At 34.4% G+C, this 16,784-nt stretch overlaps 2 protein-coding genes across 2 annotated transcripts in view; one reads left to right on the plus strand and one right to left on the minus strand.

The window, feature by feature from the left end:
- PSMD1 (proteasome 26S subunit, non-ATPase 1) overlaps positions 1 to 16,784 on the minus strand; it is an 89,442-nt gene that overhangs the window by 41,184 nt on the left and 31,474 nt on the right. The window lies entirely within an intron of this gene.
- Positions 1,843 to 16,530, plus strand: HTR2B (5-hydroxytryptamine receptor 2B). The gene is made up of 3 exons (XM_054571637.1): positions 1,843 to 2,206; positions 11,749 to 11,949; positions 15,600 to 16,530. The coding sequence occupies exons 1-3, from the start codon at positions 1,858 to 1,860 to the stop codon at positions 16,487 to 16,489; spliced, it is 1,440 nt and encodes a 479-aa protein (XP_054427612.1). The 5' UTR covers positions 1,843 to 1,857; the 3' UTR covers positions 16,490 to 16,530.

Consider the following 16,784-nt stretch of genomic DNA (forward strand, 5'->3'; position numbering starts at 1 on the left):
TAAAGCAGAAATAAATTTTTATTACATATTGTATACTTTCCCCAATATATCTGTGATAAAAAACTACCAATGAACCAACTCTCAAATTCAGAGGCCATTTGTTTAAAAATAAGCAATGAAAAAGCTTCTGCTAAAACCTATGTATACATGTAGAATCCAGACCTTTCTGTGCTCTTCTATATAAGGCTGCAAAGAGAGCAAATTATGTTCCACAGCAAAGGCATAAAAAGCTGGGTAAGAAGCTTGTTTCACTGCTAGAAATCACAACTCTGGAAATTGCTATGGGGACCACAGGGCAGACTCTTCACAGATTGAAAGCTGTGGAATCGCTAGGTTGTATCTTGTTTTTTTCTCAAATGGGAAAAACAGCCCAGGGTTTATCCAAAACAAAACTATGTTAAGCTAAAATGATATAGCGTTTATTACAGTTCCCCAAATATTGAAGAGAGTTACTAATATAACTTGAATAAGGGTCATGAACTGGTTCAACATACTTCACTGGTGGCTTTATGAGTTATAATGAATGCTGCTACTCTTTAAAAATGAATATATCAAAGGGGAAATAATCTCCTTGGCATGCTTACAGCTATACAACACATTAGTTTCATTATTTTCAAGTGCCAGTGCTGGAGGCTCAGAATAAGTCAATGGGAGGAGGACTTCAGTCACAGCAGCAAGCAGGTCTACTGAGCAGATAAGAGAAATGAACAAGTAAGAGGTAAGTATTTAACAAACAGAGAGTTAATCTATTTTTTCCTTAAAAAATTGTGCTACCACGGCTTTCATTTCTATTTAGTAGTTTAAAAACCAAACTGAAAATTTTACCAATGTTAAGGGGGAAATTTTTAATATGGAATTTGTAGGTTTTATTAATAAATGGTACAATCTTCCTCTTAGCTTCCCCTCCTTTCCAAGGAAATTGGGAAAGTTAAGGAAAAAATTACTATTTAAAACAAATTAAAAAAACTGGTTCAAATGTGGCATAAAGTGATAAATTTCGAGAATATCTATTGAGGAAACATGCTTTCTTTGAAAGATGAACTTACTAAAAACAATTATTTGGATGTAGTAATACCTATTACTTTGTTTTTTTCTCAAACTAAAGGAATCCTAAAATGCTTTATGAAAATGACATTTATATCAGTATTAAGATAAACTTGGTCAAGAAAATAAAAACAAAAACTCAGCTACAAATAAAACTTCCTAGCTGGTAAATCATTTATTTAGACTTCAGGTGGGCTGAGAGTGCTTCTAGGTACGTGGCTAGTGCATACCAAGAAGTTCAATTCTGAACTATTTCGTGCTTTGATGTTTCTATTCTTCTGTACATATTTTACAGTAACTGTACCACGTAGCTTTTTATTATACCAGTGAAATATCAGGAATGTGTCTGTGGGAACTGGCTGCACTGTCACAAGTGCATAAGAGATGTATTGAGAAGGGAGAGGCTACTGAGATCAAATGTTCTAATTGTTTTTTTAATATAAAATAATGTAATCCATATATTTTATATCTGGGGGACCTCTTTGATGTTCAAATTCAAACATGATCCTGCCACTAAAGAAAAATGAGAAAAACTAATACTTTTTTTCCCCACAGCTATCAGTTTCTTTCACAAAGCCTTCTGAAATCTGAGCCTTTGCAGAACATTAAACACGTGGGCCTTACCTACAGACATGGACAGATGCATGTATGTTCTCATGTTAGAGAACTTGAAATTGTTTTTAAAGGAAGGAGTCAACTTCAGCTTCAAGTACTTGGCATGAGTACAATGCCTTAAAAAAGCAGATGACCAGCTTAGCTACTGACCATGCTGACCATTGTCTGGAACCAGACCAAATCACAGAAAAACAGTGAATGGCTTTCTCTTATAGAACATCCGAACAAAACACAATTCCTGAGCACATTCTGCAGAGCTCGTTTGGTCACTTAATCTCTTCTAACTGGTCTGGATTACAGACAGAATCGATACCAGAGGAAATGAAACAGATTGGCGAGGAACAGGGAAACAAACCACGTTGGGCAGCTCTTCTGATACTGATGGTGATAATACCCACAATTGGTGGAAACATCCTTGTCATTCTGGCTGTTTCACTGGAGAAAAAGCTGCAGTATGCTACCAATTATTTTCTAATGTCCCTGGCAGTCGCTGATTTGCTGGTTGGATTGTTTGTGATGCCGATTGCCCTCTTGACAATAATGTTTGGTAAGTATTTCACTTTGTTCCTGCCATCAAATCACAAAACTATGATATAATACTAGAGAAATGAATACCTATTTAATCTTTAAAGATGGATGTGGATTATTTAAACATACAGTGAGTAAACAGTTCATTTTTCATCATTTTTATGGTAGTTTTAAGAGCAGAAAATAATTTCTTAGAAATGGTTCTACTCCCTCCTTAGCCATCTAATAAAATAATTTCGAAAGTCACCTAAATTAGTAATATTCATAGAGATTCTGGAAAACATTACTAAAAAATTATAGTGAAGAACAGATATATACTTCAACTTTTCCATTACTAATATATTTTTTTTCCCTGGACAAAGTCATAGCTAGGACACTTCTCTAACAGTTATGTACTGGGTTAATTATTAATAAGATTTTTGATTCATTAAGTTTCAATTTAAATCAATAAACCTCAATTTAAAATTAGAATTATCCTAACAATTCTTTTTGTATCTTTTTATGGTTTGTGAACGTAGACTTAAAACACAATTCTTACACAGGCATCATGTTAAGAAAAAATTATGTTTAGTTGCTGAGGGAAATGGTTTGGCTCAGAGTGTCCCATAGATGAGCCATGTATTTAATTTTTGTGATTTCTGACCACCCATGTCCTTGATATATGTAATAGAAATCAGACCTATAGGTTATTAGAGTAAGTGAACAATACTTGAGTTCTTACAGGAAAAAAAAAATGTAGTTTGATACTGAAATCTTTGTTATAATAAAGATATTAAAATGATATAAATAGTTTCTGATTGATGTATATCACTTCTAGTTATAAAATTTGAGTAAACACAAATAATTCTACTGGTGAATTATGAGGACTCCTAAAAATCAGCATTAAGAGGATATTTAACTTATTCAATGCTTGGCATAAACTGATTCTGTTCATTAAATGCTGAAGAAAAATGATTATCTGTAAGAGAATAGGGCTTCTTGGAATTATGTTTATATGGTGAAGATAAAATTATTTCAGATTGCCTGGCCAGGTGGCTCAGTTGAAGCACTGTCCCATACACCAAAAAGGTTTTGGGTTTCATCCTGGGTTTGATGCCCAGTCGAGACGAGTATGAGTTGCAACTGAAGATGTTTCTTTCTCACATCAATGTTCTCTCTCTCTCTCTCTCTCTCTCTTTCTCTCAAATCAATAAACATATCCTTAGGTGACGATTAAAAAAAGAAAAATTTCAGGTTATAGAAGCAAAGTCTATTTATTAGCCAAACTGCGTATTAGGAAAGTAAAGAAAAATTGTCACTCAAACTAAAATATTCAGGTTGAAATGTTAATTTTATAATTATAGAAAGATATCTAAAATTAAGTACCTGACCTCCAAAATATAATCGAATGGTGATGGGCTGAATCTTCCCATTCTAAGTCAACACTGATCCAGGCTTTAAATTCTGTGGCAGAGCAAGCAGTGAATAAGGTTCTACCATTTTAACAAATTCCCTAATCATTCATACTGTCTTTCTAACTATCATCATTGCTTTTATAAATGTATAATCTTTTGAATAATCTAGAGCTACACAGAACCATGAAAAATAAAGAAACCTAACTCTAAAGGAGAACCTAAACAATCTTAATTCTTTAAAGTTTAAAAGAAATACAGTAAATGAGGATTATATAGGGACATTTATGCATAGTTAATAGAGATTGTATAGGTATTGAATTCAAGCTTTTATCTCCACATACACAATAGTAGCTTAATGTGTAAAATCATACTCAATAAGCTGTGCTTTGCAAGGCATATAGAAAATGTTAAAAGGCTCATCTCATGCTATCATAAAATTTAATTGATAGGTTAAATAAATGAGATTAAATGAGTTATACAGGAGTGAATTTTAACTTTAAAGTCCATGAGTCCATAAATATCAAACATATACTATATGTAAAATACTGTGATAGATAATTACAAATTATCAGCTAAATAGTTAAACGATCTGAAAAGGTAAAGCTCCGTTGTATTAAAGTGACCATCAAAACTCAAAAACAGGTAAGAGAGAGAATTCCATGTATTCCACAGGAAAATAGTAGGTATTCAGCCACTGAAAACTAAGTTTTTATTAAATCTGGGGCTCAAGATATTCTTAGCAATAAAAGTTAGGAGGAAACCCAACATATTTTAACATATGTGGAATATCTTTCTATTTATGTCCTAAATAATATACGTATTTTTAATCACATTACATTCTTTCAAAATAAAATCTTTCATAGCCCCAAACACTTTTATTATCAGTAATTAAGCTGTATAAACAGGGTTACATTTTTAAAAAATGAACTAACCTGGGAACTTAACCATTATTTAACACTTTATTGCATTCATTCATTATTAAAAATATTGTATTTCTATGAGAAAGTATATTAAAAAAATGCATGCCGCCCTCTAAAAACCTTCAAAAGAATGCACTCATAAATGGGGAATTGTACATATAAGAAATAGGGACCTGACTTCAAACACTAAGATTTTTTGACAGCCTTTCACAGGTTAACAAATAGTAAGACTTTCTAAATTAATGAATTTTTAAGAATTTCTAACTTTTAAATGGCAGGAACAGATTTCATGTATTTTCCCTCATTACAGAGATAATCCTCAGAACTGCAGAAGTCTGGAGAAGCAAAATTATCTCTAGCTCTAAAGATATAAAAAGTTACCACTATGAATGATGAGTGACTTTAATCCTAAAGTAACATCAGAACTTTATATTAGCTAATATTCTAATAAAATTAAATTTCAAAAAAAAGGAGAACACTGAATTTTAAAAAGTGGCTCTTATACTGAAGAATATTTTATCCCATCAGTGACTTACATAACATTTGTTTATATGGCTTGAGTTCTTATTTGACCAAGATCGTGACTCCTGGCATAACGTGGTCTTGCAAATAAGTGGCGCTCTGTCAACTTTTCTGTCATTTCTCCCTTTCTGGGAGTACCAGACTCAATCTTTACCACACAATTCTAGTTTTTTACTGTTTTGCTTATAATTCCTAAAAGCCACATTTACAAATTAGTAGTTTATAGTTTAAGTCTTAAAAATGCCTGCATCAGAAATAATTGAGTAGGATACAGGAAACGGAACATCCTATGCCAACATAAAAAAAAGGACATTTATAGTTTAAGAACTTCTCTAAACTTTTCCTTTCCTCATTAAATAAATAATTTGAACTATAAGGAGAAAACATACATCATTTGGTCATCCACTGGTCATTACTGGTTTATTTATATCTTAAATTTTAATCCATGACTCATGATCTATAAGTTGAAACAGTATGTGTGGTACAGCTGAAAGAAGTATATAAAATGGCTAAAGGATGGGGGTTTGAAGCAAGACACCCAGGCTTTGAATCCTGGCCTCCTGTGTTGGCTTACGAAAGTCACATAACATATCAGAGAGTTCAATCACCTTGTCTGTCACGCGGGTGTGCTAAAGCTTACACTGCGGGTATCCTGTAAAATTGTCAAGTAGGGCCCAGGACATTACAGGCACTAACGGTTGTAAAGTATTATATTAGCACAGTATGCGAAAGGATTTACACACTTAAGTGATTTAATTTATATGTGTGTCTGAACTGAGATGAAACAGGTGTCTAATAGTACAATTAAAAAAAAAATCAGTTATTCATTTATGCAATGAAATGCTGCTCTACCTAATTCTTAAATGAGGGAGCAAAGCAATTAAAGGCACTTCTTTTCGGAAAGTGGAAATTTTAAAGACCAAGAATAAAATTTCATATTAAATCACTTGAAACATTTAAAGCACGTATCACATCAGACATCTAACCCCAGAGTATTTCATATACTCAAATGTAATGGAAAAACAAAAACAAAACAGGGGCTTCATAATAAAAATTAAAGTACTTATCAATGTTTCTCTTTTCTGTAAAGATAGAAATATAAAAATTTGAGATTAAAAAATGTATACCTGAAAACTATGTCCTTTCCAGACATCAGGATGACTTATGATTTATGCTCCAATCTGTTCACAAACTATTTACGCTCCAATCTATCTGTGCTCCAATCTGTTCATGAACTATTGACCTCTATGAACTCTACAGGCACAGCCCTCTAAGAATAGCTTTAAAAAATAGTCTTTTAAATCCTCAAAAGGGAAGTATCCTATGCCCCAGATTTATAGATTAATGCAAATTACTTTCTAAACTAATGATATAACTCAGCTTTCCAAACTAAAAACTTATCCAAAGGGTAATAAGCAGGTTTGAGATAAAATGAGTCAAATCTCACCAAGAAACCATTTTGATTTCTTGTTAAAAACCAGTTTCTGGTTGAAAAAAATTCAGATTTTTACACCAGTTACAAAGCAAAAAACCAACACACCCAACAAACAAACAAAAAACAGGCATGCCAATGCATATAAATTATTTATGTTTCTTTGCCATTTATAAAAATAGTTAAATTCAACTTTAGTAAAAGGTGTATTTTCATGGCAATTAAAAGTTAAACAGTTAAACATATTTCTATACCCTTTTTTTGAAGCACAGTTTTAAGTTCAACTGGATGAACATACTGATTTTATACTGATGATATGGCTTATTGTTTCTAAGTAGGAGTCTTTTAATAGCTGGGAAAGTTGGCTAATTTCTGTCAAACAATAATAGTAGATTTATTGAGTGCTTTCGATATACCAGACATTGTTTTAAACACTTTACATGTATCACTGCATTTAATTCTCAAAGCAGCCCTATAAAAAAAATCATCATCCCCATTTTACAAGAGAGGACATAAAATAGAGACATGATTTGAATCCAGGAGAACAGACTTTTGAATTCACATTCTTAATCTCTATCACTCTACTCTCTCAAATACTGAGAAATTCAACAAAAGTGTCATATTTGGCAAACAGCCAACATTTGTATTTTAAATAACTCTAACAAGAGGGTCATAGAATTTCCTCTAGGGACAAATGCAGAATCCAGTATATTTTCTAAAATTATTTCATATTAAAGGATGCAGAGTGCAGCACCTGGGTCTGAACCAATACATGCATACATTTTTGAGATGACTGCCAGACCTCTTTTCTGAGGAGGTATCAGACCTAAACCCATGCATATGAGATTGCTGAATCTTGCTTGTTTGGAAGACAAATATAAACTTATATAACTCAATGGCAATACTACCACCCTTTTGGCATGGTTGCATTTAAAGTATACAAGTCCTTATTTTAAACAACAAAACACTTGTGCTACTAACTTTTTTTTTGAATTTTTTCCAAAAACTTATTTGAGCCAAAGAAAGGATACACCTGGAAAGCAAGACCTCAACAGGTTGAGAGACATGCTCCCTATGCTACTAATATTTTAGGTAGCTAATGAACTATCTAGATCTAAGACTCATTTAAGACTTGTTTTGCTTCTATAATTATCAATTTCTAACTATTTCAGGCACCCATAGAAATGCCATTATTCAAACTTTACTGAAGTTAAATTCTTCGAGTTTAATTTGAAAGTAGATGGAGGAAAAAGGTGAAAAAAGGAATTTTTTCCCAGAGAAATTTTGTGTGTTTTCTTTTTGTAGCACAAATTCTATATAATTTAAATGTTTTCCTTTCTGTCTTAAGATTTGATGAAAAAGTCAAATTTAGAGCTCCAAAATGGCAGTAATTTTAGTACAAGTTATCTAATCACTTACTTTCCATAGACTGACTCTGACATACTTTTCTTTCTTTTTATGTAAACCTGCAACTGTTCCATTTTAAATAATATGTTCTTATGGAAACAAGCTGGACATAATACAACAAACGATATTATAAATCCTTAAGACAAATTAAAACTCCTAATAAAAGCAAAACTTTGGAATAGTTAACCTATTTTAACATACCAACTGCATCTTTTAGTTATTCTGAATAGTAAGAAATCTTTCCTACCTTGAGCCTATGAAATTAATATTAACTGAAAAGATACTTTTAGAATGAAAGTTATCTGGACTAGAAAAAGTCCCTTTATGAACTGAGAATGTCTAGAACCGTTTTTATCATTTGTATAAATTCTTAGTTACCTGAATCTATTTAGGCCATTAGAGAAAGCTTTTTTCTTTTTGCTTTGTATAAAACACTTCTATTAATTTAATGCAGTCATCTGTTCCTGTTACGTTAGTTTCATAAAAAGTCTATTCACTAGTATTCTATGAAACTTGGAATCATAAGCTTAATCCTAAAGATCTCTTAATCCTAAACCTCACAGTCTCTTTCTTTTTTAAAGAAAATTCTCTACCATGTCTCAATATTTCTACTGTTGTCAATAGGAAAGCATTGACTCAACAAAATTCCAGTGACCTGAATGGATTTTAATACCCACTTTCTGTTCCAAAACTGAAGTTATAAAATAAAATTCTGATGGAAAATAAGGCTAACAAGGCTTCATATGCTTAATTAAATCAGCACCAAAGAGCTTTCCCTTTTAGCTCACGATTAGGAATATGTGGGTCAGAGAGATTAATTCCAGACACGTGTGTTTTCTATGAGAGTTCTATTGTGGCTTCCTGCTCATGGCTCCTAGATTTATGACTAAAATTTTCCAGACCTTAATTTTAAAAAATATAATCTGTAATTAGAATAGCTAAATAGGCAAGTTTAAATTATTAACCCATTAAAAAAGATGATACAGAGAGAGCACGCATTTAAAGAAAGGAAGCCTAAATATGACATTAATTATCTGCCTTTTACAATCCTAATTATGATCAGTATCTCTGGATGTAGCTCTAGACTTGAGTCTTCTTCTACTCCCTACTCAGTCCTAAAGCTAGAACTTCAGGACAGTTCAGAATGCAGCTTCACTTTAAGTTCCCACTGCAAAACCCTCAATCATAAGCAGACCACTGGTTTGCTTAAGCTCAGGTCAAACGGTGCCACCTCTGACTGTCAAAGGTCCTTTCCCACTAATAGAAAATCTGAATATGACAGCTAAAAGGAAAAAGATTTAATTGATTAGATTCTTTCTACACACAGATTTCTTTGACACTTTGAGGGGTTTCCTAAAATTTCCTTTCTGAGGTATTCTGAGTACCTACCCTTTGTTAGTAAATACTAAGCCAGACACAACTGTTCCCAGAAAGTCTTCTAAAGCAGTGTGTCTCAAACATTAATTACCCAGGTGTAATTTGCATACCAATCACCCAGGTGTCTTGTTCAACTACAGTCTGATTCAGCAGAGTCTAAAATGAGGCCCAAGAACCCGCAGTACTAGTAAGTTCTCAGGTTATGCTGATCCTTGCTGATCTGAGGAGCACACTTTGAACAGCAAGGTTCAAAAGAGTATTTTCAAGTTTTATGAACAAATGCTTCCTCTCATATTCAAAGGCTTAAACTGTACCTAAAATTTATTCACCTGCAAAATCAGTGATGTAATTTCTAAGGTCCCTTCTGTTCAGTGACTCTATAATTTATTATATCCATCTCTTATCCCCACCCCCAATTCAGTGAAGTAAAAATAATATGATTGCAGTAACTTACTGAAAAGTATGAATTATTCCTTCCATCTGATGCTTTAATCGTTTTTAAAGAAGCTGCTGAACACTGAACCAAGTACCAAGCAATAATTTATCCTTCTGAACAAAAATCCATACCGATTTTGTTATTGTTTCTAAGAAAAAATAAATTCTAATATTCCTATTAAGAATGTCACATACCAACTCTGGCAGCAGAAGGTACCAAAAAGTGGATTTGTGAACCTTGCTAACTTTTTTTGTGAAGTATCCAAATATTTTTCACTGAAATCCTATTTGATTCTTAAAAAAATATATTCGAGTCTCTAAAACTTTTTCTAAACTGTGGTCTCTTTTGTTTTGGTCTAGGATGCTAACCTCTCTCCACCCTCAGGCTTCTTGAGTGTAAACAGTTTACAAAGGAAGGGCCTGTTGGTGCTCTGAAATCCGGAGAGGCAGCTTGGTCCCCTTTCAGTTACCCCGATCATCTATGCCTGTCAGAGTTAGAGACCCTTGAGAAAACCAGAAAGAGAAAAGTAGTTTATATTTTGTCCGTGGACATATGACAAACTGTACAAAGGATTTAGATAATCTCATACATAAGCCATTTATTCTATACTGGAGTAACAGCAATTTCCAAAGTGTCTCTGTGACTGTGTGTTTTGGTAAAATGGATTCTAACTGAAATATTTTAGGGAAAAACCTAAAATAAATTTTAGTTTTGAAACTACAAAACTGTATGTAGTGGGGCCCTGACCAATGTGGCTCATTTGGCTGGGTGTAAGTTCCACAAAACAAAAGGTCGCTGATTTGGTCCCCAGTCACACGCATGCCTGGGTTGCAGGTTCAGTCCCTGGTCAGGGTGCGTACAAGACCACATTGATACTTCTCTTCCTCTCTTTTCCCTTCTCTAAGAAGAAATAATACCTAATTTTTTAAAAATAAAACTGTATATAGTGAGTATATGTATAATAGTTATCAAATCCCTATATGTGTGGATACTTGTCTAAGTAAATTTATTGGAAAGCTATGTAGAATATCTTATATCGAAAAACTTAAATTTTAAAAGTTAGTATTTCTACAGTGCTTAAGACTGTGTGAGGTATATAGTATGTGTTTTGTTTTTTTTTTTTTTAAAGTAAGAACTTGTTAAATAAGTTAAGTGCTATGTCTGATCCTGAAATTTTCTTTTTAAACCAGAAGTTTGTAACACTTGTTATCTCCAGAGCTTGAGGTGAATGCCGGGCTATGGAAGGACAACACTCTACTTTTCTTCAGGATAACCTGAAGCCATTCCTTTTACAAACTTTACTCAAGAACTATTTCTGTCAAAAAGAAATAATTTCACTTAATTTTTCACCAAATGAAAGTTTGCAATAAACAAGGTTCATGCTGCTATCTATTGCTAGAAGTGAGCCCAAATCTCAGACCTCACGGAGAATTTCATTCTAATCCCCTTTGCCACAGTAGGCTGCTTCCTCCATATGGTAGAAAGTTTTCTTCTTATATAATAGCTGCTTAAAAATAAATTTTATTTGCATAGCAAGGTTAAGTTCCAGGTGCAACATTGTGCAAATTAAACACTTTTTAAAAAAATTTATTGATTGGTGGGGGAGGTTGAGGGAGAGAGAGAAAGACAAACATCAATCTGTTGTTCCACTCATTTATGCATTCATTGGTTGATTCTTGTTATGTGCCCTGCCCAGAGACAGAACCTGCAACCTTGGCCAACGGGACAATGCTCTAACAAGCGAGCAACCCAGCCAGGGCGAGCATTATGTAAATTTTTAAAAGACCCTAAAAGGAGTAGACAAAAGAGCAAAGGTCAAAAAGATGCTAAATTCCTGATTTAGGAAAAGGTTGTAATTATAGAAACAAAAAATGTATTTAGAAGGTACCATGCACAGAAATATATTTAATAGCACTGATTCCATTATTTGAAGTTAAACATTACCTTGTGGAGTTTAAGTCATTACATTTCAGATAGCTAACAAAATGGTTAAAAAATATGAGTACTTTGAAGAAAAACTGCAGATTGAAGGTTGCCATTTTGCAGAATATTTTTGTTGTTTCTTTCTTTCAGAGGCTATGTGGCCCCTCCCACTTGTTCTATGCCCTGCCTGGCTATTTCTTGATGTTCTTTTTTCTACTGCGTCCATTATGCATCTCTGTGCCATTTCAGTGGATCGTTATATAGCCATCAAAAAGCCAATCCAGGCCAATCAATATAACTCACGTGCTACAGCATTCATCAAGATTACAGTGGTGTGGTTAATTTCAATAGGTATGTGGGGAATGTCAGGGTGGGTGTATGTAGCCTTTGGTTCCATTTGGCCTGGAGAGTAACAGGCTGGCAGGCCATGAAACTCAGCATGGGAAGGCAAGGCAGCTTCCTTGACACGCCCTCACCGGCTCCCGTGCCATTACTGACTCATCATACAGCTTCTAAACCATACTATCCGCAAAAATGTGAAAAAGCAGAAAAGCTCATGTTCTCAGAAAAAACCATCTTCACGTTTACTGAAATATCTTCCTGCTTTGATTTTGTCATGCAGGAAGGGTAAGTCTGAAACCAGTTTTCACATTTGGTAACAGATTATTAAGGTCTAGGTAGCATACAGAACCCCAAAATGATACTAAAACAACAGTAACAAGAAGTATCTTAAATCACATCAAAGAAAATAAGTAGGAAAAAAGAAAAAAAAAATCTAAGCATTTTATATGGTGGTATCAAAGATCATAAATTTATCTTGGAAGGAAATATATGTACATATTAAAAGGCAGTAAATGTCCTGCTTAAGTGTTTTAAATGTTTAATTAGAAGCTTTAAGAGATGTAAATGATGTTCAGAAATGATTTATAGAAAGAAATAATATTTCTTCTAAACTGTCTTATGCCTTTGTGCCCATCTTTAATCTGCAACAATAGCTGCTATCATATAGCATCTTAGCATGAAGTGCAGCATGAGTAACTCAAACTCCTTATAAGTTAATATCAGAAAAACAAACAGATTCACAATTACTATGATCATTCATAGTCTGATGAGCAGATTCACTTCTTCAAGGTATAAAAAATTTAAAGAAGAAAAGAAAATCAGGAGAGACCTAGGATGCTAAAAGGAAAGCAAGAAAAAGATACGACGTCTCTCTAATCAGAATAGGAACACTGGGGCAAAAAAGCAAGACAGTGAAATTGACCTTTTATTCCCGAAATAATGATATCAGGGCCAAACCTCTTGAAAAGTCTGGAGTTAAAAGTAAGCAGTATTACTACTGTGGCTTGGGAAGAAAGTAGGGTCAAGAAAAAGTCTATTCGGAATGGAGAGATTTACAAACAGTGAGAAAAGGCTAGTTTGGGGGGCAGAGGCTGACTGACAGCTGGAGAGGCTCTCCAAAAAAGCAGCGGGGGAAACAGCATGGGAGATAGTGGGTGACAAATACTGAAATTCAAAGTGAAGAGAAGGAAACTTAAAGTAGTTCATGTTAAATGACCCAGAGCTTTTGTTAAGTTCACTGCGATGAGGAAGAGGAAAAGAGAGACAGGGCGAGGTGTGTGTACTGGGGTAGGGTGGGGAGAACAGGCAAAGCCAGGAAGAAAGTAAGAGAAATGGATTCTTAAGAATTGAAACATTTGAAACTGTGAAATATGATCAAGCCAATATATAAAGAGCCTGCTGGTAGATACGGTACCTCAATTAAGGCTGAATAACATGAATTTATAAGCTGATCAAATGTTTATGGAGTACACAGGACGTGCTAGGCACTAAGACTACAAAAATGAGTAAGAAAAAGGACTGCTACACTCAAGGAGGGGGAATATATTAAGTAAATTAGACTAATACAAAGTTATAAGTATGCAGAAATACAAAATATAAAGACCTCACATTTATAACTTTGGAAGGGATCTTACATATTTACTTTTTCCTTTTGTAAGTAAGGGGAAAACCTAGAGATTTTAAGCAGCCGGCTCAAGGGCTCTTACAGCTTTTCGGCACCAAGGCCAGGGTGAATGCTCTTCATTGCATCACTGTCTTGTAGAAACAATGACAATTTAGTAACTTAGTAAAAGAAAAAGCAGATGATGCGTTAGTTCAGTTTTTAAATTCTGCCAAGTGCTGAAAAGAGCTCTCTTTCTTCTGAATTTATGGTTATCCTAGGTAATGCCTGGCAACAGTAAGATACTTAAGGGAGAATAAGGTAAGGGTATAAGAAGTACAAGTAGAAACTAAAATGTTTCTGTACTGACCATCAAGCTGGTTGAGGAGGTAATGTGAGCATTATGAGGTTAATAGAGTGTGAAAAAAGAGAAGAAAGGATGGACTAGAGACCAAGATAACCGAAAGAGATGTTCTACAGCAATGAACAGCAGCAGGACAAGAAAGGAATAGGTGAGGTCATGATTTTAGATATGGGATACTTTTAAATGAACTTATGAATGGCTTCAGGATTACAAATAATAATAATCAGAATCGAGAAGTTCAAGAAAATAGAGTTAAGGTGGTAGAAGGGTCATCAGTGGGATGAAGTCATGAAAGATGATAGCAAGAGAAGAGTGGAGAAGACGATTATGACAAGGAGCTACTGAGCAAGATGGACAAATATCCTGGAGACTGGTAGATAAATGGAGAATAGAGTGGTATAAATTGATCAAACAGGCCTTAAAAGGAAGTGTTTTGGGGGGAAGGAACAGACGAATGTTTACCTGGAAGTAAGAGGGTAGAGCAGGGGTCAGCCAACTTTTTCTGTAAAGGGTAAAATAATAAATATTTTAAGCTTGCTGGCTCTTTCACAGCTATTCAACTGCATCAGAACAAAAGCAGCCACAGAAATACATAAACCAGGAGTACATTTGTGTTCCAATAAAATTTTATTTACAAAAACAGAAGGCAGGCCAGACTGAGCTCTCAAGCTGTAGTTTGCTGACCCCTAGTGTAAGTATAGAGAATCCCCCTTCTGGTGGTTTTCCCGTGAAAAGTGGAAAAAGTATGGCCTCCGAGAAAGGGTTTAAGGAAAACATTCTTGTCAAGGGCTCTTTAGCTGCCATAAAAAGGCTGTACAGACAGCATAGTACTTTTAGATTCACAAAACAACACAAGGATTCTAGAGGTTTCTAAAGATTAAATTCAAGACTTATTTTTAAATATCTTCTGTTTCAAAAGGAAAAGGATTCAGGCTAATAGTGTGTTACTTGTCTTCATAATAAGCTACTTCACCAAGCAAGGTCAAATTTAAATATTTCCTTTATGGTATTTAAAGTATTAGAAAGTCAGCACGAGGAACAGTTCTCTCATATCTATTAGAGGAATTTAACCCGGAAAATAAATTTCACGATTCACATACTCTCCAAGTTTTAAGTAGCATTTTTAAAAAACAATGAACTCCTTAGTTTTCCCTAAGAAGTAAGAAGTAAAAGATTAAAAGACATTCGCAAACATCAAAAAAGAACTATCTGTTAAAAGGAACTGTGTAACATCAAAGATAACAGATACTGATTCAGAATTAAGATATTGCATAAACATACTGTGAAGTCTCTTAGATCAACGAACTACACTGAATATTAAGATAAAAGGAGCTTTTCTTTTGATTTCCTCTTCCTTAACCTGGGATAGATCAACAAACAAAATAGCTAATGAGAAACAGAGGATAAACAAAGACATTCTCTACTATTTCATGAACATACTATAGCGTTAGGGAAGCTTTATTTTTAAGCCTGAAATCACTAAACAATCTCTATTTAAAAACAGCAGGTTGGTTTACTTAGGTTCTACTTGTCAAATCTTCCATTGATTAAGTGTTTGACAAATTCTGCATTGTGGGTATCAGAAATTACAATACACTAACCACAAAAAGTCACTAAAATCAACTCTAAAAGGACCCAATCTAAGAATCAAAGATCATAAAATTAACTTAGTTTATCTTGTTTCCTCTTCCTTAGGCATTGCTGTCCCAGTCCCTATTAAAGGGATAGAAACGGATGTGAGTAACCCAAATAACATCACCTGTGAACTGACGAAAGCTCGTTTCGGCAATTTCATGCTCTTCGGCTCCCTGGCTTCCTTCTTCACACCTCTGGCGATCATGATCGTCACCTACTTCCTCACTATCCATGCTTTGCAGAAGAAGGCTTACTTGGTCAGAAACAAGCCACCTCAACGCCTAACATGGCTAACTGTGTCCACAGTTTTCCAAAGGGATGAAACGCCTTGCTCATCGCCTGAAAAGGTGGCGATGCTAAGTGATTCTAACAAAGACAAAACTCTGCCCAATTTAAGCGATGACATACTTATGCGAAGAATGTCCACAGTTGGAAAAAAGTCATTGCAGACCATTTCAAATGAACAGAGAGCCTCAAAGGTTCTAGGGATTGTGTTTTTCCTCTTTTTGTTTATGTGGTGCCCCTTTTTTATTACAAATATAACTTTAGTTTTATGCGATTCTTGTAACCAGACTACTCTCAAAATGCTCCTGGAGATATTTGTGTGGATAGGCTATGTCTCCTCAGGAGTGAATCCTTTGGTCTACACCCTCTTCAACAAGACATTTCGGGAAGCTTTTGGCAGATTCATCACCTGCAATTACTGGGCCACAAGATCAGTAAAAACTCTTAGAAAATGTTCCACTAGTATCTTCCGAAATCCAATGGCAGAGAACTCTAAATTTTTCATAAAACATGGAGTACGGAACGGGATCAATCCTGCCATGTACCAGAGCCCACTGAGGCTCCGAAGTTCAACCATTCAGTCTTCTTCAATCATTCTACTAGATACACTTCTTCTCACTGAAAATGAAGGTGACAAAACTGAAGAGCAAGTCAGTTATGTATAAAGTGGCACAGTTTTCATCTAATGTAACGATGAGTAGGATGATGACGCAGATATAAATGTACCAAGAATTATATAAAGAACTTAAGTCATTTATCATATCTCTATAAACTAAGAGTTATGTATTAAGATTATCCAACTATCTTTATTTGGACACAGTTACTCCATGAAAAAAATAATTTTGACCCTGACTGGTGTGGCTCTGGTACTTTGGCATCATCCCACAGAGCAAAAGGTTGCTGGTTCAATTCCCAGTCAGGGCACATGCCTGGGTTGTGGGCTTGGGAGCGTGCAAGAGG

Source organism: Pteronotus mesoamericanus, unplaced genomic scaffold, assembly GCF_021234165.1.
Source record: "Pteronotus mesoamericanus isolate MK-2021 breed Mesoamerican mustached bat unplaced genomic scaffold, CSHL_Meso_final contig_1018, whole genome shotgun sequence".
Taxonomy (NCBI): domain Eukaryota; kingdom Metazoa; phylum Chordata; class Mammalia; order Chiroptera; family Mormoopidae; genus Pteronotus; species Pteronotus mesoamericanus.

What these genes read in the sequence shown, in the direction of transcription:
- HTR2B (XM_054571637.1), top strand. Translation starts at nt 1,858, where the DNA reads ATGGCTTTCTCTTATAGAACATCCGAACAAAACACAATTCCTGAGCAC. An exon ending in CCTCTTGACAATAATGTTTG is followed by an intron (nt 2,207 to 11,748) that starts GTAAGTATTTCA and finishes TCTTTCTTTCAG; the next exon opens with AGGCTATGTGGCCCCTCCCA. An exon ending in GGTGTGGTTAATTTCAATAG is followed by an intron (nt 11,950 to 15,599) that starts GTATGTGGGGAA and finishes CCTCTTCCTTAG; the next exon opens with GCATTGCTGTCCCAGTCCCT.